This window comes from Camarhynchus parvulus, unplaced genomic scaffold (assembly GCF_901933205.1).
Source record: "Camarhynchus parvulus unplaced genomic scaffold, STF_HiC, whole genome shotgun sequence".
Lineage (NCBI taxonomy): Eukaryota > Metazoa > Chordata > Aves > Passeriformes > Thraupidae > Camarhynchus > Camarhynchus parvulus.
This window is the reverse complement of record NW_022148129.1, coordinates 1-26,170: the sequence shown is the minus strand read 5'-3', so window position 1 is coordinate 26,170 and position 26,170 is coordinate 1. Positions and strand designations below refer to the sequence as shown.

The 26,170-nt window shown below is 56.5% G+C and overlaps 3 protein-coding genes across 3 annotated transcripts; 2 read left to right on the top strand and 1 right to left on the bottom strand.

Annotated features, from left to right (window-relative positions):
* Positions 1-342: 342 nt before the first annotated feature.
* LOC115916081 (C-type lectin domain family 2 member D-like) lies at positions 343-2,342 on the top strand. Its single transcript, XM_030969793.1, is given in 9 exon segments — positions 343-367; positions 770-826; positions 1,205-1,303; positions 1,398-1,573; positions 1,698-1,801; positions 1,938-2,013; positions 2,015-2,037; positions 2,039-2,053; positions 2,189-2,342. Coding segments are annotated over 9 exon segments (729 nt in total).
* A 7,265-nt stretch (positions 2,343-9,607) lies between these two features.
* On the top strand, positions 9,608-12,946 carry LOC115916080 (zinc finger protein 260-like). Its single transcript, XM_030969792.1, is given in 5 exon segments — positions 9,608-9,669; positions 10,385-11,390; positions 12,187-12,274; positions 12,276-12,305; positions 12,308-12,946. Coding segments are annotated over 5 exon segments (1,785 nt in total). The 5' UTR covers positions 9,608-9,647.
* A 7,519-nt stretch (positions 12,947-20,465) lies between these two features.
* LOC115916079 lies at positions 20,466-24,549 on the bottom strand (the record flags this gene model as incomplete). The annotated part of the gene is made up of 12 exons (XM_030969791.1): positions 20,466-20,753; positions 21,125-21,226; positions 21,384-21,536; positions 21,671-21,850; positions 22,044-22,181; positions 22,372-22,486; positions 22,758-22,895; positions 22,985-23,172; positions 23,422-23,569; positions 23,893-24,041; positions 24,226-24,375; positions 24,485-24,549. Coding segments are annotated over 12 exons (1,814 nt in total), but the record flags the coding sequence as incomplete, so codon positions are not given.
* Between the last annotated feature and the right edge of the window lie 1,621 nt (positions 24,550-26,170).

Genomic DNA, 26,170 nt, shown 5'->3' with positions numbered 1-26,170 from the left:
CTTGACAGCAGAATCCACAGGTATTTCCAGTCAGTGTCAGTCAACCCTTGTTCTGTTTCTCTGATTATTTTTTTCCATATAAATATTCAGCAAATTGTTCCTGTGGGACCAGCTTTGCTTTGCTGAGGAGAGCTGTGACTGCCTGGGAGGTTGGGAGGATTATCAGCTTTTTGTGTTTTTATTTTAGGATCACAGGAGCATCCTAGTAAAGCCTCAGGAAGGAGCAGGACCTGGTTGGGCCCTGCGAGCTTGGGGTGTTGTCCAAGATCACTTCGTGGCAGGAGGAGCTGAGGGACACTCTTGTCCCTGGAGGGTGCCCCTGTCCCATCTGTGGCCCCGGGGATGGCAGAAGTCCCTTGTGAAGAAGGTACAGAGGCATCATCCCCTGCTCCAGGAGCTTCATGAGCTGCCCTGCACAGGGTGGGGAATCAAGGTTGCCTCAAGTGGGTGAGCACCTTTTGGGGTGCCTGGGTGGCCTGGAGTGGGGGCTGGGGCTGAAAACCCCTCTGGACTTGTTCAGGTCCTTGATGCAACACCTTTTCAGGACACCCACAGCCAGCAGGAGTTGGCTGAGGTTGAAGCAGAGCTGGAAAAACCAAGCAAGTCCTGGTTTTTTGAAAGCTGAAATTGTGTTTTCCTTCCTGCTGCCAACAATAAACCTGGCAAAGAAACAATGGTGCCTCTCTGTCCTAGGAGGAAAATATCCCAACTCAGGCCTTTCCCACTCCCCACTTCTGAGTGTGAGTCAGAATTTGCTTTGTTTGCACAGGTGGAGACTCGGCTGCTGTGATGGAGCTGCTGCAGCAGAGAGCAGAGGGAAGGAGCAGTAAGCCCCAGTTTGGTTATGGGGATGTTGTTTCAAGATATGGCTCAGTGTGTTGGGGCAAGCTAAAATGGTCAAAGGTGTTGTGGGAGGGGGAGTAAGAAATGTCAAAGTGTTTGCAAGCTGATGGTCTGAGGGATGGTGCCCATTTCATGGTGGAGGGGGGCACAGAGGTGATGCGGGAGGTTGGGAAGCCTCAAAAATCCTTGGAAGCCGATGATAGCACTGGGATGCCCCCTGGACTGAGCTTGTGCCCTGCTGGGAGCCTCCAGTGTGTTTTGGGGCTGTGTTAGAAGGTGTTGAAGTGACCCATGAGGGTAACGTGAGAGCTGGAAGAACAAGGGGTGCTCTTCATGCCCTTCCCACGTGTTTTGTCCCAAGATTTCAGCCTCAGATGCACCAATAACAGAAAGGTGATTATTGCAGTCACCGTGCTCACTGTGGTGCTGCTTCTCACAGTTGCCATCATCACACTGGCAGGTGAGTGGCTGAGGGTGCAGAAACCACCCAAAAGTCTCCTTCCTGGAGAAGTCCCCCAGGATGAGTCACTTGGGCATGTTGTGCTTGTTTGCAGCTAAGAAAGACCCACCGTGCCCAGCTACCACCCTGCCCAGCTGCCTGGAGAGTGGGATTGGCTTTGGGAACAAGTGCTTTTACTTTCTGGAGGAGGAAGTGGACTGGGAAGGGAGTCAGCACTCCTGCCTCTCCCGCCAAGCCCACCTGGCCACTATTGACACCAGGGAGGAGCTGGTAAGAGAAACCCCTGAGGAGGTGGTGTGGAACAGCCTTTGGAGAGCAGATTTGGAAATTGCAGGAAATTGCCTGAAGACAATAGTATGGAGGTACCTGTGATCATTGCTTTCCCCATTTCCAGCATTTCCTCCTGCGCTATGGGAACTTCATGGAATACTGGGTTGGTCTCTGGAGGGAAGGTTCTGGACCTTGGAAATGGCTCAATGGTTCCTTCTTCAATGCCCTGTACGTCCCATCTTCTGGAGAACAAAACTATGGCATGGGCTGAGCTGGGGCAGGGGCTGGATGCAGGAAGCACAAGTAGATACAGATCTGTTGAGGTGGGAGCAATCAAACATTACTTTCGCTGGTTGTGCCAAAGCATTCAGACACAACCCATGGATTTGTGGGATGCAGATAATGATGGGAGCCTGGGGGCATCCCTGGATCAGGGGCATCCCTGGGACCAAGAACATGAAAACCATTGAGGAGTGGAAGGTAGTGTGGGTTCTTCATGGGGACTTTGCTGGGAAGGTTGGTCCCTGCTCCTGCAGCACTCTTAATCTCTCTGGGAATGGGAATCCCTCCCATCCCAGCTGTCTCCCATGAGCTCTAACTTTGCTGTTGATCCAGGTTTGACATCCAGGGCAATGGCCACTGCGCCTACACGAACTCCCACAGGATCAGCAGCGACAGGTGCTCTGAGACGAAATTCTCCATCTGCAGCCACCTGCAGAGACATCCCAGTGAAGTCCAGAAGGATACAGAAATCCTGAATTCCACCTGAAACCTCCCTTTTAACAGAGATCCACCACCAGCTGTTGTTAACCCCACACAATGTGGTACTGAGTCTCTGTTTGTATTTGTTTAAATTTTAGCTGGCAAACAGCTCACAGGTTGGGATGAGTCTGTTTGCTGAAACTCTGTCAGTTGAGATAAGTCCACTTGCTAAAGTGAAAATCAATGATTGTGCAAAACAAAAAAAATCAATCAAAACCTGCACTCTGGAGCAGGTGATAAAGAGGCAAACTGGGAAGGAGTTGCATGGGAGAAGTCTATGGAAGACTGACCCTATGGAAGGGACCCCACCCTGGAGCAGGGCAAGGACTCCTCTCCCTGTTAAGGAGCAGCAGTATGAAGTGACCATAACCCTGCCTCCCATTGTCCCTGCACCAGTGGTGGGGAGGAGGGAGGGAGTTGGGGATAAAGTAAAGCCTGGGAAGGAGAGAGAGGTGGAGGAAAGGAGTTTTATTAGTATTATTTTTGCTTGTCATTTTGCCTTTTCTGGGACCCCAAGGGCAACAGCCTGCGCTCAACAGCCCAAACTGCTGGAGAATAGTGGTCCTCGGCCATGCCATCTCCCCTGTCTGTTCGTGTTCCCTGTCTCTCCTGTGTCCCTTGGCTCTGTGGGGTGGGGCAGCAGCGAGATCAAGGGCAGCCCTGGGGTTGAACAACCTTGAGCCTAGCTGAACCTGTTCACCTAATTCTACCCAGACAGAGCTTAGGTCACTCCCAGAATGGTTCCTAGTCACCTGCAGTATGGTCCCAGTAATTCCCACTATGATCCCAGTCACTCCCAGTATGATACCACTGTGACCCCAGCATGGTCCCAGGGGTTCTCATTCACTCCTAATATGGTTCCAGTTACCTCCAGTATGATTATTCCCACTATGGCTGAAGGCCCTCCCAGTATGATTCCAGTATGAAAACGGTCACTCTCAGTATGATGCCATTTGTTCCCAACATGGTCCCAGTTTTGCTCCCAGTAACCCCGTATGCTTCCAGTCAGTCCCAGATTCTCCCAGTATTATTCCAGTAACTCCCTTTAAGGTTGCTTTATGATCTCAGTTATTCCCAATCTCTCCCAGTATATCCCAGTTACACCCAGTGTTTCCATTCACTTCCAGTTGCTCTCAGCAGATTGCAGCATAATTCTAGTTGCTCTTTGCCACTCCCATTCACCTCTAGCATGACTGGTCTCAAGTGTAAAAATATTGTAGTTTGAAACTTAGACCTGAAGTATTTCCAACAGACTATGGGACAGCAGCTTTTCCTAGAGGATGTGCAACATCGCAACGACTTCATCAGTGTGACTGTGGGTGTTTGGAGCTTTGTTCTGTGCCACTCTGGGATGTCATGAAACAGGACTTCACCTGCCACCAATCCTGTCACCTTCTGCCACTGCAGCTCCTTGGACCTTGTGTCCACAAAACCAGATGCAAAGAGTTTCTGCTGCTCCTCTCTTTGCACAAATCCATGGAGAGCTGGGATTTTTCCAAACTCTTCTGTCTCTATTGTTCCTTATTCCTAAAGAACCAGCCCTCCCCCCTGATGAACACTGCATGTCCCAGGAATGGCCATCAGCTCCCTTTCCTGCCTAGAAATCTTGAAACTGTTTCTAAATGCTGCTCCCTTCAGCTCTTGGACAGCTACTTTGTTCACAGAGCTGAGAAAAAAATCCACTAGTCACCTCTCATCAGGGAAGTGCTGCTGGAGTTAGAGGTGTGTGGGAAATCTCTGTCCCTCCATAGATTTTTCATAGATCTCTACATGGGGTGTGCAGATACGGTTTTTGTATAGAAAGGATGGAGAGTGCAGACACTTTGTGTGACACTTTCCATCTCCATGTTTGTTCCCTATCCATGGATACATAGACATCCAAGAGCCCCTTGCACAGACAGACCCATCTGCCCCTGGATAAGGAAGTGCAGTGGGGATGGGTGGGCAGTGAGTCCCAGGGTGGGTGAGATCCAGCTCCAGCCCTGCCAGGCCCTGTCGAGGCTCAACACCGGCTCCTCTGGAATGGAAAAGCCCTTCAGCCTTGTTCCCGTGCAGAGGGGCAGTGCTGGCCTAGCAGCACAGGTTGTTCTCCCCACAAGGTTCAGGAGACAAGAACACAGCCCTTCCAAATGCTGCCTGGAGTCACAGCTCTGGGTGCTCCCCAGGAACCTCAGCTCTGGCAGCTGCTCTGGGACCATTCTCTGCCCCAGGCTGCAGGGGATGCTGCGGGACCCCAGCTGGGCTCTGCCCTGGGCCATCCTGCAGGGAGAGCTGTACACAGGCAGGATTTAGTTCCCACAAACAGCCAAGCCAGGGGTGCAGCTCAGCTGCTCCAGCCCACACTGCTGTGCACTGGTCTCTGGAGCTGGAGCTCCCCACGGAGGGGACGGCACTGCTGGGCCACAGGAGACAAATCAGCTTCAGCCTGAATCTCACTGAGGTAGGAGGCTGGGCTGGGAAGAGTGGGGAGGGTAAAGAGCAGTCATGGAGCTCATCCTGCTGGAAGGACAAGGCAGAAAAAGTGGCAACACAGCAGTGAGGATAGCTGAGGGCTGCAGAGCAGCTCTGAATGACACCGTAGCCTCCCACAGCATCCCTGAGACATTGCTGTTGTGCAGCCAGGGACAAGCAGAGTGGAGTAGCCCAAGCCCTTCCTCACCTGCAAATCAAAGGAGCCAGTGCATGTCTTTTGGAGTCCCACTTCTGCTTCCCCATGGGGTTTTGTTTTGGTCAGGCTGTCTGCCCCCCAACCCAGGGCACAACGGATGCTGTTGGCAGGACCAGGAGCTGACTCCTGTTTTATTACATCTCCCTGAGCCCTGCCAAAAAGCAGCTTGGCAGCCGACTGAAGAATTTGTTGCATCTGCCCAGGAAAGGGGGGAACTTTTGGTGCCCGGCCAGGCTGTGCTCCCAGATCTGGGAGCATCCCTCTGGCTGTGGACTCACCTGCAAATTGGGTGTGGAGTGTGTCTTTGAAGAAGATGCCAGAACTGAAGTCAGTCTTCAGCTTGCCAGTGGTCAGGTTAAGGAAGAGATTGTCATCCTTGAGGTTGTCCTTGGTGTCTCCAGTAGCAGCATCACCTGGTACAGCTTCTCCAGGGGCTCGTTTTCCTTCCCTGGGGGCCAGACCAGGCTGTCAGTGTTCTTCACAGGGCCCTAGACATCAATCGGATGAGCAGAAAATGGATTGGATGGAGCCCAATAGTGCTTGGCAGACCAGGTCTCCAGCTCAGCTCCAGCACAAGGACTGCGTTTTCCCTTCTAATGGTCCCTGTGCAGAGCTACAGGCAGGACAAAAACAGTCTGGTTTGCTTTGCCACTGATTGCCAAGAGATGTGTGGAGCTGTTACCTGCCAGGCCCTTGGATCACTGTGCAATAAAGGACGTCTGTGAAAAACATATTCACTCTAAATCTTCCCCTGACACCCCTGAGACCCCCCAGACCCCTCCCCAAGGCCCCCCTTGTTCCTTCTCAAGACCCCACCCAGGAGCCTTCCAGGACCCCCAGACCCCTCCCCAAACCCCCCAGACCCTCCACTGCCCCCCCGAGAGACCCCTCCTAGGACCCGTCCACACCTTCAGATCCCCCCCACAATGCCCCAGGACCCCTCCCCAGACCCCCCAGAGCCCCCCCCAGACCCCCCCCCAAAGCCCCCCCAGGCCCCCTCCCCCCAGCCCCTCCCCCGATCCCCTCTCAGCCCCTCCCGCTCCTGTCCCGGCCGCCTCAGCAGCTCCCGGAGCGCTCCCGCCCCTCCCAGCGCCTCCCGCAGGACCCGCCCGACACCGGGGGCGCCGGGACCGGCAGGGAGGGGGGCGCCGCTTCGGCTCGCCTCTGATTGGCTGGGGCGGCGCGGGGGAGGGGCGTTGCTGAGGGGAGCCGCGCTGTGATTAGTTGGTTTGTAGAGTGCAGCGCAGTGATTGGTTGGTTCGGGGCAGGACGCGCCGCTATTGGCTGGGAGCCCGCGCGGCGGAGGCGGGAGATTGTGAGGGAGAACGGCTCAGGAAGGAGCTGAGGTGGGGTCGGGGGGAAACTGGGGGTTTTGGGGCGGGTCTGAGGGGAAATTGGGGATTTTTGGGGGCATTGACGGGAAATAGGGGGGGTGCGGTGGGTTTGGGGGAATGAGGGGGGCTCTGAGGGGGCTTTGGTGGGTCTTTAGGGGGCTTTTTGGGGCTTTGGGGGAAGCTTGAGAGGGTCTGGAGCGTTCTCAGGTGGGTTTAGGGGGATCTGAGGGGAATTGGGAGGATCTGAGGAGATTTTGAGAGGAACTGGGGGGTTATGAGTGGATCTGGGGGGTTTTGAGGTGGGTCTGGAGAAATTTGGGGAGTCTGAGGGGATTTCATAGGGTTTGGGGGGATTGAGGGGTCTGCGGGGGATTTGGGGCAGTCTGATGGATTTGGGGGGTCTCAGGTGGGTCTGGGGTGAATTTTGGGGAGAACTGGGGGTCTGAGGGTCCTGGGGAGATTTTGGGGGGGGTCTTGGGCCAACCCTGGGGGTTTTTGGGGGTCCAGAGGGGTCCTGGGGAGATTTGCCAACCCACCCTGAACCGGGGTCTGGGGGTTTCGGGGAGGGGGCACAGCAGGGGTTCCCCCCCCCCCGGTTTTTGGGGGGTCTCCCATGGTGCCCCCTCCCCAAAAAGCTCCGAGGGCCCCTGAAGTGGCTCCTGTTCCACCGGCCGGTGCCCCCTGAGCCAGGACGGCCCCACTGAGTCTGGGGGGTTTTTTGGGGGCTTTTGGGGTTTTGAGAGGGTTTTTGGGGATTTTGGGGTGGCTTTTTTGGGCTTTGGGGGATTTTGTTGGGAGTTTGGGGGTTATTTGGGGTTTTGGGGAGAATTACTGGTTTTGGGATGGTTACATTATTTTGGGGGGTTTTGTTGATTTGGGGGGTTTTGGATTTTGGGTGTTTTGTTGGGGTTGTGGGGGTTTTTTAAGGGGGGCATATATTGAAATCTTTGGTAGTTTTTTAAATTTTGGTGAGTTCCACTGGGATTTTTGGAGATTCTCTGGGGTTTTTGAGGGTTTTCTTTTAATTTTTGGGGATTTTGTGGGGTTTTCGTGGAATTTTAGGGGGCTTTGGGGCATTCCCTGGGTGTGGGGAAGGGCTGAGAGGCACCAAAATCTCCTTAAAAGCCCTGAAAGTCCCAATAAAACCCACTAAATCCCAATTAAATCTCTCAAAATCCCATTAGAACACCCTAGAATCCCCATAAAAGCCCACAAAATCCTTTGAAATCCCAATAACCCCAAAAATCCTGATTAAACTCCGCAAATCACCCCAAAATGTCCCCAAAACCATGAAAAGTCCCACAAAATCTCCCCCAAGACCCAAAGAAATCCTGGCAACACCCAAAAACCCCACAAAACCCCCCAAATCCCACCAAAAATCACACAAAACACCAAATCCTCAATGAATCCCACTGAATGCCACCACAATTCCAACAAAATGCCCCAAAATCTCCTAAAAATCCCAATCAAACCCCCAGAATTTCTGAGAATCCCAAAAAATCCCAACAAAACCCCAGTAAAACCCCCAAAATTCAAAAAAAGCCACAAAAAATTCAACAAACCCCCAAACACCCCCAGAAAAACTCCCCCTCAAAATGCCAAGAAAATCCCCCAAAATCCAAACCCCCAAAATCCACAAAACCAGCCACTCCCAGTCCATCCCAGTATGATTCCAGTCGCTCTCAATGAGATCCCAGTGGAACCCAGTATGGACTCAGCTGCTCTCACTGAGATCCCAGTGTGATCCCAGTTGCTCCCAGCAGAATTCCAGATGTTCCCAGTTCCTCCCATTATGATCCCAGTTGCCCCAAGAACAGTCCCAGTCCCTCCCAGCAGGGTCCCAGTCGTGCCCAGTTGCCTCCAGGGTAGATTCAGTTTCCCCAGCATCGTCCCAGTTGCTCCCAGCATGATCCCAGCTGTTCCCAGTGTGGTTCCAGTGCCCCCAGTATGGTTCCAGACACTCCCAGTATATCCCAGTTGCCCCCAGCATGTCTGTAGTCATTTCCAGGCACTGCCAGTGGCCCCAGGAAGGTGTCAGTTCTCCCAGTATGATCCCCCAGTCATGCCCAGAATATCCCAGTTGCCTCCAGCAGGCATCCAGTCCTTCCCAGTTCCTCCAGTTTGCTTGCAGCATCATCCCAGTTTCTCTCAGCTGCTCCCAGTAGCCCAAAGTGTGATCCCAGTCGCTCCCTTTCAACCCCAATATGATCCCAGTAAGCTCCAGTTTGATCCCAGTCACATGCCAGCCCTCCCAGTGTGGTCCCAGTATAATCCCAGTTGCTTCCAGTCTCTCCCAGTATGGTCCCAGCTGCCTCCAGCGTGGTTCCAGTTGCTTCCTAGATCAGCCCAGTCAGTCCCAGTATGATGCCATTTGCTGCCAGCGTGCTCCCAGTTGCTCCCAGTCAGGCCCAGTATGGGGGATGATGTGCAGGGTGTGTTCCCAGTCGCTCTCAGATCCTCCCAGTATGAGTCCAGTCCCTCCCAGTATGATCCAAAGATGAGCCCAGTGTGCTCCCAGTCCCTGCCAGTATGAACCAGTTGTGCTCCACATGGTTCCAGTTGCTCTTTCACCCTCACTTTTGTTCCAGTCCCTCCCAGTATGTCCCAGTGTAGCCCAGTTCCCTCCAGCATGTTCCCAGTCACTCCCAGTTGCTCCCAGTTGGGTTTTTGGGGGGATGTTTGGAGAATGAAGAAGTGCAAGGCTGAGCGGAAAAGGCCCCTCGGGGGGACATCGGGGGTGGCAGTGGCGGCTGCCGGCAGAGGCAGCCTGGAGGAGCAGAGCCCTGTGTCCCCCAGGAGCCCAAAGTGGGGAGCCCAGAGAGGGGGGAGCGCCGCCATTGGCGGGAGCCTCAAGAGCCTGGAGAGGGGCAGGGGGGACTCCTTGGAACCGCTGCAGCCCAGAGCAGAGAATGAGGGGAGAAGGGAGCCCGGGAGCCCAAAGAGCCCCGGCATCCCGAAATGGGGAGAGCCAAGAGGGGGGAGCTTTTGGCATTGCTGGGACTGCCAGCAGCCTGGGCAGGGCGGGCACCCAGGAGAAGGGGGACCCCCAATCCAAGCGTGACCCCAGCAGCTGGGACAGGGGGGAGCCCCCGAACACCAGAGGGGAGGGACCAGGGACGGGGAACTCCTGGGGGGCTTTTTCAGGTCTGAATCTTGGTGTTTGGGAGGTTTTTCTGGAGCCCAGATGGCTGGTGACTTGTAGAGATGGACTCGGGCAGAGGGACCTTCAAACTCAATGTGCTCATCCCTTGTTTTCCCCAAACCAGGATTTCCCATTGCCAACACTTGGGAGGCTGTGAGGAAGAGGAAGATGCCCTGGGACATTGAGCCAGGTGAGGAAGAAATCAGTGTGTTTGGAATGCCTAAAATCAGAGGGTTTTGGGAAAGCTGCAAGGCCAAGCCTCAGAGACAGTACAACTGTGATTAGAGCTTTGCAGCAGCCATAAGATTGGTCAGCAGAAAAATGTTGTAAGAAGAAGAAAGTAAGCAGAAATTGAACAATGGTCTGTGCCTTAACACTTATCAGGAATAACTCCCTAACCTGTAGAAAAATATATCTAGCAAGATATTGGGAAGTTCCAAGGTTAATAATGGAGCTCTGTGCATTGTGTTTTAAGGCTTACAAGCAGGTATTGTATCTGAAATAAGCAAGCATTGTTGTAACCGAAGGTACATTTGCTTGGATAGAACTACTGTCAATATGCTTTTGCTTTGTGTGATTGTCAAAAACCTTTTAAAGTAAGTTTTAACATTAAGTTCTTTGTCTGCCACCTGGGATGTGAGCTGCTGGCATCTTCCATTGTCATAACCAAGTAATGAGACTGATGCTGGAAAATAAAACAGCTCAAGAGGTGTTCCTAGCAGTCCCGTCCTGTTTGTGATTTGTGCACAGCCCCGAGGTGGTGATGAGTGCCCCTTTCCCCTCTGTGCTGCTCCATCTCCCAGCCCAGCACGGCCCCGGCTGCAGCACAGCCCTGGGGGGATCTCCTTGCCCTTGCCTGTGGCACGGAGGCAAATGCCATCGTGTCCTTGTCCTTCCTCCCCCAGAGCAGGAGCTGAGCATGGAGAGCAGGGAGGACAAATGCCCGCGGCAGAACCTGGTGGAAGAGGCCGTTTTGAGCGGCTCCACGGCGCAGGAAGCCAACGGGGAGGAAAAGGCCCGGAGATGCCGCACGAGGAGGGGCTGCAAACGCAGCTGGCGGGGATGTGAGGGGGAAAGAGCCAGCCTGGGCCGGGAAGGCGGCCGGAGATGGAGCCAGAGCTCGGAGCTGGTGCTCCATGAGCAGCTCCATGATGGGGAGAAGCCCCACACGTGCGGGGAGTGTGGGAAGAGCTTCAGGTGCAACTCCCACCTGATCCAGCACAATAGGACCCACACTGGGGAACGGCCCTACGAATGTGATCAATGCAGGAAGAGGTTTCAGACCAGCTCCCATCTCCTCGTGCACCAGCGCACGCACACAGAGGAGAGGCCCTTCCGCTGCCCCGACTGCGGGCAGCGCTTCAGGCGCAACGACCATCTTGTCACACACCAACGCATCCACACTGGGGAGAGGCCCCACGAGTGTGAGGAATGTGGGAAGAGCTTCAGCCAGAGCTCCAGCCTGATCCTGCACCAGAGGTCCCACACTGGGGAACGGCCCTACGAGTGTGGGGAGTGTGGGAAAAGCTTCAGCCAGAGCTCCACTCTCATCAGCCACCAGAGGACCCACACAGGGGAGAGGCCCTACGAGTGTGATAAATGCAGGAAGAGGTTTCACACCAGCTCCCATCTCCTCCGGCACTGTCGGATTCACACAGAGGAGAGGCCCTTCCGCTGCCCCGACTGCGGGAAGGGATTCCAGCGCAACTCCCACCTCATCACCCACCGGCGCATCCACACTGGGGAGAGGCCCTACGAGTGTCCCCAGTGTGGGAAGAGCTTCTCCACCAGCTCAGCCTTGACCCGACACCAACAGAGGCACCACTAAGGGAAGCCCTGCAAGTGCCCCAAGTGTGGGAAGAGCTTCGTGCGCTGCTCCAGCTCCATCCCCCACTGGAGGAGGCACTTTGGGCACAGCCCTGGTCACTCACATTCCCTGTGATCCATGTTGGGATCCTGCCTGCTTCTACTTTTGGTTTGGCCTTAATTCTTTTCTCCTCTCCATCTCTTTGTCCTCCAAAAGCCAAGAGGGATTGATCTGTCTCCTCAAAACCACTCAAATCTCTCTGAAAACAACTGAATTTTAACCCAACAGGGCTCAATCCCACCTCAAACTGCTTTTTCCGTCCTCAAAAAAACTCAGTCCCACGCCAAACTTGCTCCATTCCACAGCCCCAGGGTGAGATGGGTTTGGGAGGCGATTGGTAGAAGTGGGATCCCAATTTGGTGCAATGGGATGGGGATTGTGTGGGGCTGGGTGTGTGGGATGTATTTGATAGCAAATAAAAGTTTCACAGTTACTGATTCTGTCCCATTCATTTTCAGTCAGTTCTGGCTGCTCCATCTCCCAGCCCAGCACGGCCCCGGCTGCAGCACAGCCCTGGGGGGATCTCCTTGCCCTTGCCTGTGGCACGGAGGCAAATCCCATCGTGTCCTTGTCCTTCCTCCCCCAGAGCAGGAGCTGAGCATGGAGAGCAGGGAGGACAAATGCCCGCGGCAGAACCTGGTGGAAGAGGCCGTTTTGAGCGGCTCCACGGCGCAGGAAGCCAACGGGGAGGAAAAGGCCCAGAGATGCCGCACGAGGAGGGGCTGCAAACGCAGATGGCGGGGATGTGAGGGGGAAAGAGCCAGCCTGGGCCGGGAAGGCAGCCAGAGATGGAGCCAGAGCTCGGAGCTGGTGCTCCATGAGCAGCACCATGATGGGGAGAGAAGCCCCACACGTGCGTGGGGAGTGTGGGAAGAGCTTCAGGTGGAACTCCGACCTAATCAGGCACCAGAGGATCCACACTGGGGAGACGGCCCTACGACTGTGGGGAGTGTGGGAAGAGAGCTTCAGCCAGAGCTCCCAGCTGATTGTGCACCAGAGGATCCACACTGGGGAAAAGCCCTTCAAGTGTGGGGAGTGTGGGATGCGCTTCAGCCAGAGCTCCAACCTTAACACGCACCAGAGGACCCACACTGGGGAGAAGCCCTACGAGTGCGGGGAGTGTGGACAGAGTTTCAGCCGGAGCTCCAGCCTGATCACGCACCAGATGACCCACACTGGAGAGAGGCCCTACGAGTGTTCCGAGTGTGGGAAGGGGTTTCTGACCAGCTCCCATCTTCTCCAGCACCATCAGAGTCACACAGAGGAGAGGCCCTTCCAGTGCCCCGACTGTGAGAAGGGATTCCAGCACAAATCCCAACTCATCACCCACCAGCGTGCCCACAGAGGGGAGAGGCCCTACGAGTGTGATAAATGCAGGAAGAGGTTTCTGACCAGCTCCGATCTCCTCCGGCACTATCGCATTCACACCGAGGAGAGGCCCTTCCGCTGCCCCGACTGCGGGAGGGGATTCAAGCACAACTCCACCCTCGTCAGGCACCAACGCATCCACACTGGGGAGAGGCCCTACGAGTCTCCCCAGTGTGGGAAGAGCTTCTCCAGCAGCTCTAACTTGACCCAACACCAACGGAGGCACCACTAAGGGAAGCCCTGCAGTGCCCCGAGTGCCCCGAGGGGGAAAGAGCTTCGTGGCGCTGCTCCAGCTCCATCCCCCACTGGAGGAGGCACTTTGGGCACAGCCCTGGTGCCTCACATTCCCTGTGATCCATGTTGGGAACACACCTGGCTGCTTCTCCTTTTGGTTTGGCTTTAAGTTGTTTCTCTTCTCCATGTCTTTGCACTCCATAAGCCAAGAGGGATCGATCTGTCGCCTCAAAACCACTCAAATCCCACTGCAAAGAACTGAATTTTAACCCAAAAAAGCTCAATCCTACATCAGATTGCTTGTTCCCACCTCAAAAAAACTCAATGCCGTGCCAAACTCTCTCTATTCCACAGCCACCAGGGTGAGATGGGGTTGGGAGGAGACTGGGGGAAGTGGGATCCCAATTTGGAGCGGTGGGATGGGGATTGTGTGGGGCTGGGTGTATGGGATGTATTTGATAGCAAATAAAACTTACAGAGTTACTGATTCTGTCCCGTTCATTTTCAGTCAGTTCTGTTTGCAGAGTGCCACCTTCTCAGCTGAATAAATTCCTATAAAAATCCCTTTTTTAAAGTCATCTAACCCAAACAATCCAAAAACCAATATCCAAATAAAACCACGCACCTGAAATTAGAATTTTGAAAAAAAAATTTAATTTTTTTTAGAGTACTTAAGGATGTTAATAAAGTTTAATTTCTGGGTTCAAATGTGTGAGAAATTATAGTGGTGTTTGGTTTTGTGTTTAGTATATTTGTAATATGAATTGTTTTACTAAGGTGTGTTAGATTACATGTTAGTTTTTTTAGATATTTTTTATCTAAAGTATATTAGTTATTGAGTTAAAACTTTCAAAAAGTATTTCTTGGTATATAATTTCTTGATTTATGTGTATTGCTAACATTATAGTAATAGTTGTTTAGGGTTGAATCATTATTGGAGTATTGTAAGGAAGAGTTGAAATAATATATTTCACTTTTATTCTACTTTATTTCATTTTAATTATAATTTTTTGATTTATAATTTTATTATAATTTGTTGAGAGGATAGGAAGGAAGTTCAAGGACAGGAACATTTTTTTCTGGCTTGAAACTGGAATTCCAGACCCTGGGAGTGTGTGCAGGACCACACAGACTGGGATCAAATATGGACTGGGATCAAATATGGACTGGGACTGCACAGAGTGGGACCATATGGATCAGGACCACACAGACTGGGATCAACGGGACTGGGATCAAATATGGGCTGGGATCACATGGATGGGGATTGCACAGACTGGGATCACACGGACTGGGAGAAAGCTTTGGCTGCCATTGGCTGCCTTTGGCTGCCATCCCTGGAAGGTGGGATCCAATCCATTTGGCTTGATCCTGGGGGGTCCCATGGACTGGGACTGCACAGACTGGGATCCCCATCGTTCCCCCCGGATCAATCCCTCCCCCGTGGGTTTTGGGGGTTCCAGGGATCCTGCTCCCTTTGGGGGTCCCGGATCCTTGGGAATTTGGGCCCCGCCCCCTTCTCACCGCGCCCCCCGATCCCCTGCGGCCGGGGATCCCAGCGCCCCCAGTGCCCCTGGGACCCAGCTGGACCCGGCCCCATCCCCATGGCCTGGGTCCACTCCCCCCCCCAAATTTCCGCTCCTGGCAACTGAGGAGTCATCAGCGACAAACGCTCTGATTGGCTGGAAATGGCCCCGCGCAGTCTCTGATTGGCTAGCGCTGTGAGAGGCGCAGGGGTTCTGCCCAGCAACTGATGAGTCAAACCAAACCGGGCGGTGATTCGCTGAAAATCGCCGGGCTGGGCCAGTGCATATTTCTGCCCGGCAACTGGATCGTCATCAGCGCCCCGCGCCATTGGCCAGGATCTATTTTGGGATGGGGGCGGGAGGAACTGGGCACCCCCAGGAGCCCCCGGGTTTGGGGCTTTCGATCCCCCCCTCGGCCCTCGGGGGCCACCTGGGGCCACCCCAACACCCCCAAAATGGGGGGGTCCGCCCCCCCTTTGGAACCCCCAGAAATGGGCGGGGGGCGGCCCCAGGAGCCGCCCCAAAAAGGGATGGAAGGGTCCCTCCCCGGGAATGGGGAGGCTCTGGGGATGGCTCCGGTCCCCGGGGCTGGCTGGGATTGAGGGGGGGTCCGTTCAGCCCCTGGGGAGGGGCTGGGACTTAACTTGGGATTGTGGGGGGATGGGTCCGGGATTGTGGGGACATTGGGGTCAAACACCCCAAAATTGTGGGGATGGGTCCGGGATTGTGGGGAGGGGTCCCAAATTGGGGGGTTCAAACATTCCGGGTGGGGCGGGGTCCCCCAACCCCACTGGGGTCCTGGATTGGGTCAGGGACCCCCCGTTCCCCCGGTTCCCGATCCCGATGCCGTTCTCAATCCCAATCCCCATCCCGATCCCATTCCTGATCCCGGGGTATTCCTGTTCCCTGTCCCAGTTCCCATCCCATTCCCATTAAATCCTCCCCAATCCCCAATCCCGCCGGGTTTTGGGAATGGCTCCGGGTCCAACACCCCCCCCAAACCCCAAAGTCTGGGGGGTCAAACATTGGGGTCAAACACCCCAAATCCTGGGGTCAAACCCCCCACCCCAAATCCTGGGGTTTGAAACATTTGGGGTGTCCAACATCCCCAATTCCCAAAGTCTGGGGTCAAACACCTCAAATCCCAAATCCTGAGGTGTCAAACATCCCCAACCCCCAAAGTTTTGGGTTGAAACCCCCAATCCCCAACTCCTGGGGTTTGAAATATCTGGGGTGTCCAACCCTCCTCATCCCCAAAGTCTGGGGTCAAACCCCCCAATCCCCAAACTTTGGGGTCAAATCCCCCTTTGATCCCAAATCCCCCTCCCAAACTTTGGGTCACAAACCCCCTGAAAAATCCCAAACCCTGGGGTGTCAAACATCCCCAATTCCCAAAGTTTGGGGTCAAAAATCCCCAACCCCTGAGGTGTCAACCCCCCAAACCCCCAAATCTTAGGATCAAACCATCCCAATCCTCAAAGTTTGGGGTCAAACCCCTCAGTCCCCAAATTTTGGGATCAAAACCCCAAACCCCAAATCCTGGGGTGTCAAACACCCCCAAATCCCAGATTCTGGGGTCAAAACCCCCCCAAACCCCAAGGTGTCAAACCCCCCAAAACCCCAAATTTTAGGATCAAACCCCCTCCCCAAATTTTGAGGTCAACCCCCCCCAATCCCCCAAATTTTGGGATCAAACCCCCAGTTCCCAAAGTTTGGGGTCAAATACCCCCAAATCCCAAATCCTGAAGTGTCAAAAACCCCCATTTTTAGTCATCAACCCCCCCAGTCCCCAAAAAATTGGGGTTATTTGGGTTATTTGGGGTTTGTTTGGGGCAGCTCCAGGTGCAATGTCTGCAGAGAGACCCTGGGTACAATGCTGGGAAAAACCCCAAAAACCCCTCAGGAACCCCAAAACCCCTGGGGGCTGGGAAAGGGGATTTGGGGTGGGGATCAAGAAGGGGATTTGGGGTGAGGAAATTTGGGGTGGGGAAAAGAAGGAAAAAGAAGGATTTGGGATGGAAAAAAGAGATTTTGGGGTGAAAGGAGGAGGATTTGGGGTGGGGAAAAGGGGATCTGGAGTGGGAAAAGAGGGTTTGGGGTGAAAGGAGAAGGATTTGGGATGCACAAAGAAGGATTTGAGGTGGAAAAAGGAGATTTGAGTGGGAAAAGGGGGTTTGGATGGGAAAATGGGTTGAGGGTGGGGATTGAGGGTTTGGGGTCAGGATTGAGGGAAAAGGGGGTTTTGGGGTGGAAAAGGATTTAGGGTAGGAAAAGGGGTTTTTGGGGTGGAAAAGGGGATTTTGGGGTGGGGAAAAAAAGGGGGATTGGGGTGGGAATTGGGGCATTCAGGATAGGAAAAGATTTTTGGGCGGAAAAGGGGATTTTGGGGTTGAAAAAGGAGATTTGGGATGGGGAAAGGGTTTGGGGTGAGGAAAGGGGATTTGGGGTGGGAAAGGAGATTTGGGATGCACAAAGAAGGATTTGGGGTGGAAAAATGGGGGTTGGGGTGGGAAATTTGGGTGGAAAAAGGAGGATTTTGGGATGGGCAAAAAAGGGATTTGGGACACAAAAAGGATTTGGGGTCAAAAAAAGAGGGATTTGGGCTGAGCTGAACTTACCTGGGGGAGTGGGGGGGGGGGGGGGGGGGGGTGGGGCAGGATCAGGACCATTTTTGGGGCAGTTTTCTTTTTTGGGGTGTTTCTATGGGATTTGGGGGCAGTTCTATGGGATTTGGGTAGCTGTTTTATGGGATTTAGGGTGTTTTGGGTGGTTTTGTGGGATTTTGGGGTGTTTCTCTGGGATTTGGGGTGGTCTGGAGGGAGTTTAGGGTGTTTCTATGGGATTTTGGGGTGCTTCTATGGGATTTTGTGGCAGCTTGAAGGCATTTGAGGTGATTTGGGGTATTCAGGGGCAGTTTTGAATGATTTTGGGGATGTTTGGAGGGGTTTCAGGGCATTTCTATGGGATTTTGGGGTGGTTTGGAGGGATTTGGGGTGTTTTGGGGCAGATTTTTGGTATTTAGGGTTTGAGGCATTTTTTTGGGATTTTGGGGTATTTCAGGCCCGTTGTTTTGGGTTTGGGGGTGTTTTGGTGGGGTTTGGGGGCTGTGGGTCCCTGTTTGGCTCAGGAGATCTGCCTGGCGCTGCTCTGGGTGATGCTGAAGCCCTGCAGGGCCTCGCGGGCGGCGCCGCCTGCACCTCGGTGTCCAACCGCACCCGGGCGATGTCGCGGCGCCCGGGCACCAGGGCAGCTCCTGAACCCGGGAACCTGGGCTGGGAACGGGGCCAGGAGAGCCCCAGGAACCCGGGAACGTGCCCCAGACACCCGGGAATGTTCCACAGACACCCGGGAATGTTCCACAGACACCCGGGAATGTTCCACAGAAACCTGGGAATGTTCCACAGACACCCGGGAATGTTCCACAGACACCCGGGAATGTTCCACAGACACCCGGGAATGTTCCACAGACACCCAGGAATGTTCCACAGACACCCGGGAATGTTCCACAGACACCCGGGAATGTTCCCAGACACCCAGGAATGTTCCACAGAAACCCGGGAATGTTCCCCAGAAACCCAGAAATGTTCCCCAAAGAAATCCAGAAATGTTCCCCAAAGAAATCCAAAATGGGAACATTCCCAAAAAATGAACTTTCCCCAGAAAATCCAGAAATATTCCTCCTCAAAAAATCCAAAACCAACCCTGTTCCCCATCCAGAAACATTCCCAAAAACTACAGAAACGTTCCCAAAAATCCAGAAAATCCCCGACCTGTCGGGGTCTCTCGCTGCTCAGAGTGACCCCGAGATAAGTTAGAAAGTCTCTTTTCCCAGCCCAGCGCTCAAAGAAGGAGTCAGAGCTCTTCATTTCTGGGTCTCAAGGTTGTTTATTGTATCTTACCTATCAAATTCTTTCTCCTGTCCTGCCGAGGTCCGCTCAGCAAGACAGTCTGAGGCACTCTGCCTCCCCCGGGGCGCTGTTATCTTTTTCTACTAAAAACTACATGTACAATATTTACAATTACTTTCCAATACCTATCATCTATGTTAGACAGTGAGCTTCTACTCTAGAGCAATCTAAAAGTGCCAACATCACAGCAGAAGATGGAGGCCAAGAAGAAGAAGGAGAAAGGCTGGACACGCCCAGATTCCTCCATCTTGCCCCTGAAGCCCCATTCTAAAAACCCCAAAAATCTATTTTTCACCTGTGATAAATTCACTATCATTCTACTTAAACTTTCGTGGCTTGTAATTCTTCATACAAGGTTGGTAATTGTTTTTCCCAAGGGCTAAATCAAAGGCACAGGGGTCTTGGGCTCTGTGCCAGGGTCTCTGAGCCCTCTGACAGGGTCTCGAGTCCTCCAGGGCAGCCAGAGGAATTTCCTGGGTTCCCACATCATGCTACGGTGTAAGCTGTAAGCTTCCTTAGCCAATCATGTTATGACACACAAACCTACAGCACTGCATCCTAAACTTCTTGTTTGCCATTGGAACTACTTTTACTTTTTCTAGATCTGGAACTCTAAAACTCTAAACTTTCCTGCACGTCAACTTTCCTCCCCATGTCTCTGCTATCAACTAGAAATCCGCATTCTCGCTCCGAGCACCTAAGTTTGGAAGCCCTTTCCAAGGTCTCCGATCAAATCCCGTGTTTAATTCTAAGCTTTGCTGACAAGACCAAAGGTCTGAGATTTCCCTGCATTTGGGTTTCCAACCACGCCGATGCTGTCAGCTCCAGAGTGCCCGGGATCCGTCCTGCACGCCAGCTCTGGCAGGAACAAGGCGGCTGCCGGGGGGCTGCTTGTGGCCTCTGCCAGCCCATTGCTCAGGGCTCCCCAGCGCCCCAGCCCCTCAGGGGCTGCCCCAGCCCGGCCAAGCTGCCCGGCAGCAGCGCCGCAGCCCCACAGCAGCTCCATGGCAGCCCCAGCCCGAGGCACCTGGGAGCCCTCAGCAAGGCAGCCAGCAGCACACGGGCAGGAGCACACGGATGGCGCTTCCTGCCTGGCACGGGCCTTGTGCCCATCTCCAGGCACCGCTCTGGCAGGGATCCCCGCAGCTCCGGGCCCTGCCCAGCCGCTCTGCCGCCAGCACAAAGGCTTCAGCACAACCACCACAGGCCAAGGGCCTTCTGGCCATTTTCCCTGCGGCACTGCACGCCTGGGCAGCTGGCTGAGCACAAGCACCCTCTTTCCCCTTTCCCCTATGCCCTGCGGACCCTGGGCAGCAAAAGAAAGATCCTGGGAGTGTGTGTATATAACACAGTCTATATTTACATGGTAAAAGAAAACAAAAAAATGAAAAGAACATTCTTGAAGTAAAAGAAAATTCCTCCTGACTCAGGTGGCCCCAGCAAAAAGAGCTTCTGGGATCAGCTCTCCACAGAGCTGCGGCAGGGCAGGCAGCCGAGCCGTGACAGACGAGGCCGTGTCTTCCACGCCCTGCGCAGGTGGTTTCGGAGCCACTGGAACCTGGAGATGGGAGCCCGCTCTCCTGACTTGAGGATGCACAGGGTTTGAATTGCCAGGCTTCCGACGGCGAGGCTGATGTCATTTGTTTTGTCTTCCAGGGCTGCAAGCGAGAGGAACAGAGCCGCGGTCAGAGCCGGAGCTGCGGGGAGCCCAGGAGAGCCCCCTGCAAGGGCCATCGCAGCCGGCTCTCGCCATGGCCAGGAGGGAGCAGGGAGCAAGGGGATCAGCCCGAAGCTGCTGGCCAGGAATGGCCCACGGGGCCCTGAAATCTCGGTGCGCTCTGCCCACGGGAGCAGAGCCCTCCGCCCGGGGGGCAGGGCTTGCAGCTCTCCCCCCGGCAGCCCGCGCTGCCAGCCCGCTGCCCTCACTCACTGACCAGCGCAGATCAGCTGCAGCTCTCGCTGCTGCCCCCTCAGGTGCCGCCCGGCCGTGCCTGTGAACACAGAGCCTGTCAGGGCCCAGCGGCACAGCTCCCTGCCAGCGGCGCTGCCGGCGCTGCGGCCACACGGGCTGCTGGCCCGGCAGGGCTCAGCCCGGCCCCTTGCCGCACGCTGCCGCCCCAGGGCACGGCTGCCAGAGAGGGCGGCAGCAGCAATGCCCGGGCCAGGCGGGGCTCCACGGCGCCGGGCCCGGCTGGCGCTGCCGGGGCAGCAGGCGGGGCCGGGGCCGAGCTGCGGCGGGCGGGCCGGGGAGGGAGCCCGGCTCGTGGCTCACCCAGGAACCTGACGGCCGCCGCCGCAGGGGCTCCTGTGGGCTCTCCAGGTAGCGCAGGGCCCGGCGCAGGTGCTCGGCCGCTCGGCTCCTGTCCTCTGCCAGCTGCAGAGAGCGGCGGGGGAGGGAAGGGTTGGCGCGGGCTCAGCCCCTGGGCCGGGCGCTGCCTGCGCCCAGCCCCGGCCTCCCCTGGCCGCACAGCCCCGAGGCGCGGCCAGCAGCCGCTGGCGCCCGGGCTCCCGAGGGCAGGGGGCAGCGGGCCGGCTGCTGCCCGGGGAGCCGCGGGGGGCGGCCCGCAGCCCCGCCGGGCCGGGGCTCCATGGGCACCCGGCTCGGGCCCACGGGAGCCTGGAGAGGAGCCCGCGCGGCCTCTGGCTGCAGCAGCGGGCAGGGGCACCGCTGCCCGCCCCGCACTCTGAGCGCCGCCCTCAGGGGCCTTCTCCGGGCTGAGGCTGGGGCTTGCAGGCCCTCCTTACCAGGCACTTGCTGAACTTCCACAGCTTCTGCTCCTTCAGCAGCTTTTTGAGATCCCTCCTCTTCATGAACTTGACCGCGCAAAGCAGCGTTTCCCGAGAAGCCTGGGGAGCAGCAGAGACGCGGAGATGGCCCCAGAGCCCGGGGCACGGCACCCGCCTCCCCGTGCCAAGGCCTGGGGGAGGCTGCGGTCCAGCAGGCGCAGGGCAGGAGGCAGCCGAGCCCCTGCCAGGGGGACAGCAGCAGCCCACGAGTGCTCACCTCTGCCACAGGCTGATTCTCATCATGGCAGTGGAAGAAGAGTGGAAGCAGGCTCTGTTGCACAGGGCTTTCCAAAGGTTTTTCTCTCTCTTCCAAATACTCCATCATGTCTCGGAAGAGGTTGATGGAGAGCAGCTGGACCTGGCTATTATCCTATACCAAAACAAAGGAAAAAATACCTCAGCATTGGCTCCTGCAGGCCCCCCTGGGCACAGGGCTGGAAATGCACAGGGCACACAGTTTCCAGGCAGCAGCCAGTGGCTGTGGCTGGGGGCACAGAGCCTTACGTGGTCAAAGAGTGGCAGGAGCGCCTCAGCCAGCTGCAGGGCAGTGGGGGTTGACATCAGCATTTGTGATTTGTGCAGGAATATAAAGCTGAGTGTGATGAGTGTCATCCCAGCTATCTCTGCGTCCTTGTCCCACAGCAGGCGCATGAGGCTTTCGGTCAGGCTGCACATTCTTTCGGCCTGTGCGCAACACAAGTCTGTGAAAGCCCACCCTGCTGCCGCAGGGCCCAGAGGCCAAAGGCCTGTCCCGAAGCGCTGGGGCAGCTGAAGCGGGAGGCAGGAGAGCTGGGAGCAGCTGCCCCAGCGCCCGAAGCCCAGGCAGGGCCAAGTGACCGCGTTCCCAGCGCAGCTTCAGCCAGCGCCCCCTTCTCACCATGGAGGGATCATCAATGAGCTCCAGCAGGGCCCTGAGCGCCAGGCGACGCCTCTCCCTGCACTCGCTCTGCAGGTACCTTGAAGAGACCTTCACAACACTGTCACCACATTGGCTGGAGTCCAGGCACTCGAGGAGCTGAAAGGCACATTGCAGTGACGGGGGAGCCGGCCGGCAGGAGCCCGGAGCCGCGCAGGGCCGGGCCCAGGCAGCAGCAGCAGCAGCAGCAGCAGCACAGGGCGCGGGCACCGTCCCAGGCGGCTGCGGCTCCGAGAGGGCGCAGAGCTGGGAGGCAGCTCAGCCAGGCAGCGCTGCACACCCGGCTCACCTCCACAAGGAACGCCAGGGCGGGCAGATCCCAGTGTGGCTCCTGTGTGCTGAGCAGCCAGAGGAGGTGGAGCGCAATGCTGGAACACGACCGAAGACAAGCATGGCGCATCTCCCTAGGAGGGCGAAAAAGGGACCAGGAAGCTGAGCAAATCTCTCCAAGGCCAGGCTGACAGAGCCTGCTGGTCTTTCAGCACCATCCTGCAAGGGGACCTGGGCCCTTTAGGAGGTGTCTCCTGCTGTGCTCTGTCCCCTCCCAGCCCTTTCCAGTCTGCTTGGCCGTCCCTCAGTGACAAGGCCCTGTGTCCCAGGGCCTCGGGCACTGTGTGGGCCAGCCCGGGCACGGGGCACAAATGCCGGGAGCAATGGGGAGAAGGGGAGTCTCACCTGGCCAGCAGACCCACGGCGTAGTGGCGGGTGTCAGCACAGAGCAGCGTGTCCCAGCCACGCTTGCGTTCCACTGACACCACCACATCCTTGTACTGCTTTTGGCAGAGCAGGGACTTCAGGGTGTGCACTGCAAACCTGTGTGCACAGCAAAGCCCAGGTCACACTGGCAGCACTGGCTCCTTGGCAGGCCACGTGGCAGGGACAGGAGGAGTGGCATGGAGCACCTGTTGGGGCTGGTGGCAAGGCCGTGCTCTTCCAGGCATTCCTTCCAGAAGGTATTGACCTCCTCTGGCATCTCTTCTGTGCTGAAGAAGACTTGGAAGAGCAGATGCACAAATAGGCGGGGGAAATACGACCTCACTACACGTGGGACAGGGGGCTCCTGGAGCATCTTCCACATCACCACGGTTGCCTGCAAGGGACAAAGCCCCCCGAGACAGCGCTCAGTGCCCAGGTGTCCGTGTGGCAGGGCCCGAGCAGGGCAGGGAGAGGCCCGCAGAGACCTTGGCAGGGGGAGCACGGGGCCTGCTGGGCCTGAAGCTGCCCCTGGGCCGGGTTCCAGGCCAGCGCCTGAGGCAGGCAGATGCAGTGGGGGAAGGAGGATGGAGAGCTGCTGGAGAGGCGGCCCTGGGGCCAGCAAAGGCCACTTGCAGAAACTCACAGCCAGGCCAAAGACACCCGTAATGTCCCCATCGGAGGTGCACGTGCTGCGCTCTGGCCAGCTCCCCAGCACGTCCAGGAGGATCAGCTGCACTGGCTCCGCAGTCCTGGACGAGCACATGATGGTCTTCCACATGGAGATGGCAGCTCTGCGGGGTCAGAGCTCTGTCTCAGGGGGGGTCTCAGACACGGCACCGTGGCCTGGGCATCCCTAGGGGCCCGGGCTGAGCGCCGGCTCTGCCTCTGCCCACTGGCCCTGGCCAGCAGCAGGCAGGCAGCCCAGCCCTGTGGGGACAGAGCCCTGAGGGGCGGCAAGGGAGCACGGCAGCAGGCTCGGGGGCTGACGGGCCAGGGCTGGGAAAGGCAGCAGCCAGAGGGCCCTGGAACTCTCTGTTGCTCAGACACCTGGGCCAGGCGGTACAGGCTGATGGGCTGGGGAGGCCTGAGCCCTCTGGGCAGGTGGGCCCCATACCTGTCACAGGACGGGGCCACACGCAGGAGCGTCACCACTGCGTCATCCGGGTGTGCTCTGGTGACATTCAGCAGGGCCTTGTCCAGCCTGTGCTCGGCAGAATCATTGGCCGTGAGCCATCGGTGAATGTACCTCACCATGGCGGGCACCTGGAGAAGGCACGGGGAGCCTTGGAAAGCTGCCAGAGGGAGCAATGTCCCCAGGGTCCCCAGAGAAGTGCTTTCCCTTGCCAGCGCACTGCCATGGCCTCAAAGGCTCCCAGGGAGCAGCAGGCGTGGCTGGGGAAGCCGCGGGACTCATGGGGGAATTGAAGCCTGGCCCCAGGCTGCTTACTTGTTCTGGCCTGGCAGCACCGTTCTCCAGGAGCAAATCCAGCAGGGCGGCACTGGTCTCATGATGGAGGAGCTCGGAGTGAGCTCTGAGCCCAGTGCCCATGGTGCTGGTCTCTTCCTGCCGAATGCTCCTGATGAAGTCGCAGACCAGCTGTAGGAGAAGGGCAGGAAGCCGGGGATGTTGCATGGAGTGCTGCACGCACGGTGCTGGGCTGGGCAGGGACAGCAGGCCCAGCCCAGGTGGGGGTGGCTGCAGGTACCTGCGCTGTGCTGCGGAAGCGGCCACGGCTGGATTCCTGCTCGTGTGTGCGCTCCAGGGCTGCATCTGGCAAAGAGCGAGCGCAGCCAGAGCTGAGGGGCTGCGGGAGAGGCCGGAGAACACAGCCCAGCCCCGCGCTCCCCAGGCAGGGAGAGCCCCGGGATGCTGCAGGGGGATGGAGCACGGCCCCTGCGGGGTGTCTGCCCGGCCCCTCTTCCGTCCTGTCCGTGGGCATGTCCCCAGGGGATGGCCTGGCATGGCATGGCATGGCATGGCATGGCATGGCATGGCATGGCATGGCATGGCATGGCATGGGGGGCCAAGTTGGCCGCAGGCTCCAGCCCTGCAGCCCAGCTCTGCCACTCACCCTCCTGCGGTGGATGGAATGGCACCACCTCTTCAATCTCTTGTGCTGGGGCAGCTCCAGGGCCTTCCTCCTCCTCCTCCTCCTCCTGCTTCTCCACCCAGGCCAGCTTGGGCACTCTGGGGGGTCTCTGCTCCATGTCTGTGCCTGGAGCTACTTGCAGGAGAGATGCCTTGGGAAAGCTCCGGGGCACCAAGTCCCACGCTCTGCCCTTGGGGGCAGCTGCAGAATAGAAGCCTCGCAAGGCCACGGGTCACCGAGTCCTGTGCTCTGGCCTGGAGCTCAGCTGCAGGAACAGCGCCGCAGAGAAGCTCCGGCTCAGAGGGGAACGAGTGCGCTGTGCGGGGGCTCCTCACGGCACCGCTCTGTCCCGTTGTGCCCCGTTGCGGGTTCCCAGCACCCGGGCAAGCTTCTATTTCCCACGTGTCACAAAGGGGCCTTGGACACCGGGTTCCGTTCCATGGCACGGTGACCGTGCTGCAGCGTGCCACCCAGGGCCCTGCACACACTGCCTCCTGCCCTGGGGCCGCCCCCAGCCCAGCCAAAGTGGCCCAGGCTGGAAGGAATCCCTGGCCCCAGGTGTCTGAGACAGCCCGACAGGATCTTTAGGAAGGGCTCAGAGCATCAGCAAACGCTGCCTGGCTCTGCGGGCTCAGTCCTATCCCCAGATCTGTCCCTGAGAGCATTTGAATTTCTAAATTAGAATCATTTGAAGGGAGCTGGATTTACATTTTCCATTTCAGAGAAGGCTTCTGCCTTCCTTAGCAGACACCTCTCTTTTCAAACCAAGACAATTGTTTATCATCTTGCAGATCCGCAGTTGCTGGGCAGCCCCGTTTTACACCAGGGACCTGGAGAAGCATTCCCAGCAACTGGGAAAATCCTAGGTGCTCCATCCACCCATAGATGAGGTCTCCAAATTTGCCCTGAAAGTGGGTCCAGCTTTTATAGGCCAAAAAGAGCAAGTCCAAGGGACTTGATGATAGTTTTAGCCCAGAAAGCCCTGCAGCTGATGGCACACTTCACAATCAGCAGGGGACACAGCTAGGCCAAAGCCCAGACCCCAGCTGGGAGGCTTTCTCCTCAAATACCCTTCCAACAAGCCTCCATTCAAGTCAGTTGGGAAAGTTTCTTCAAAGGATCCATTTCTGGCACATAACTACACAGGGTTATGTGAAGGATTCTAAAGCAGCTGCTCTGGAGTCAAAGAGCCAGCACTAAGGGTCCCTGTCATCTATTTGCAGCTAAATCAAACTTTGGGGGATTTGAAGGAGTTTGGAACGAACTAGAGCACGGACCTCTGAGTTTTTTAGATGATGCCAT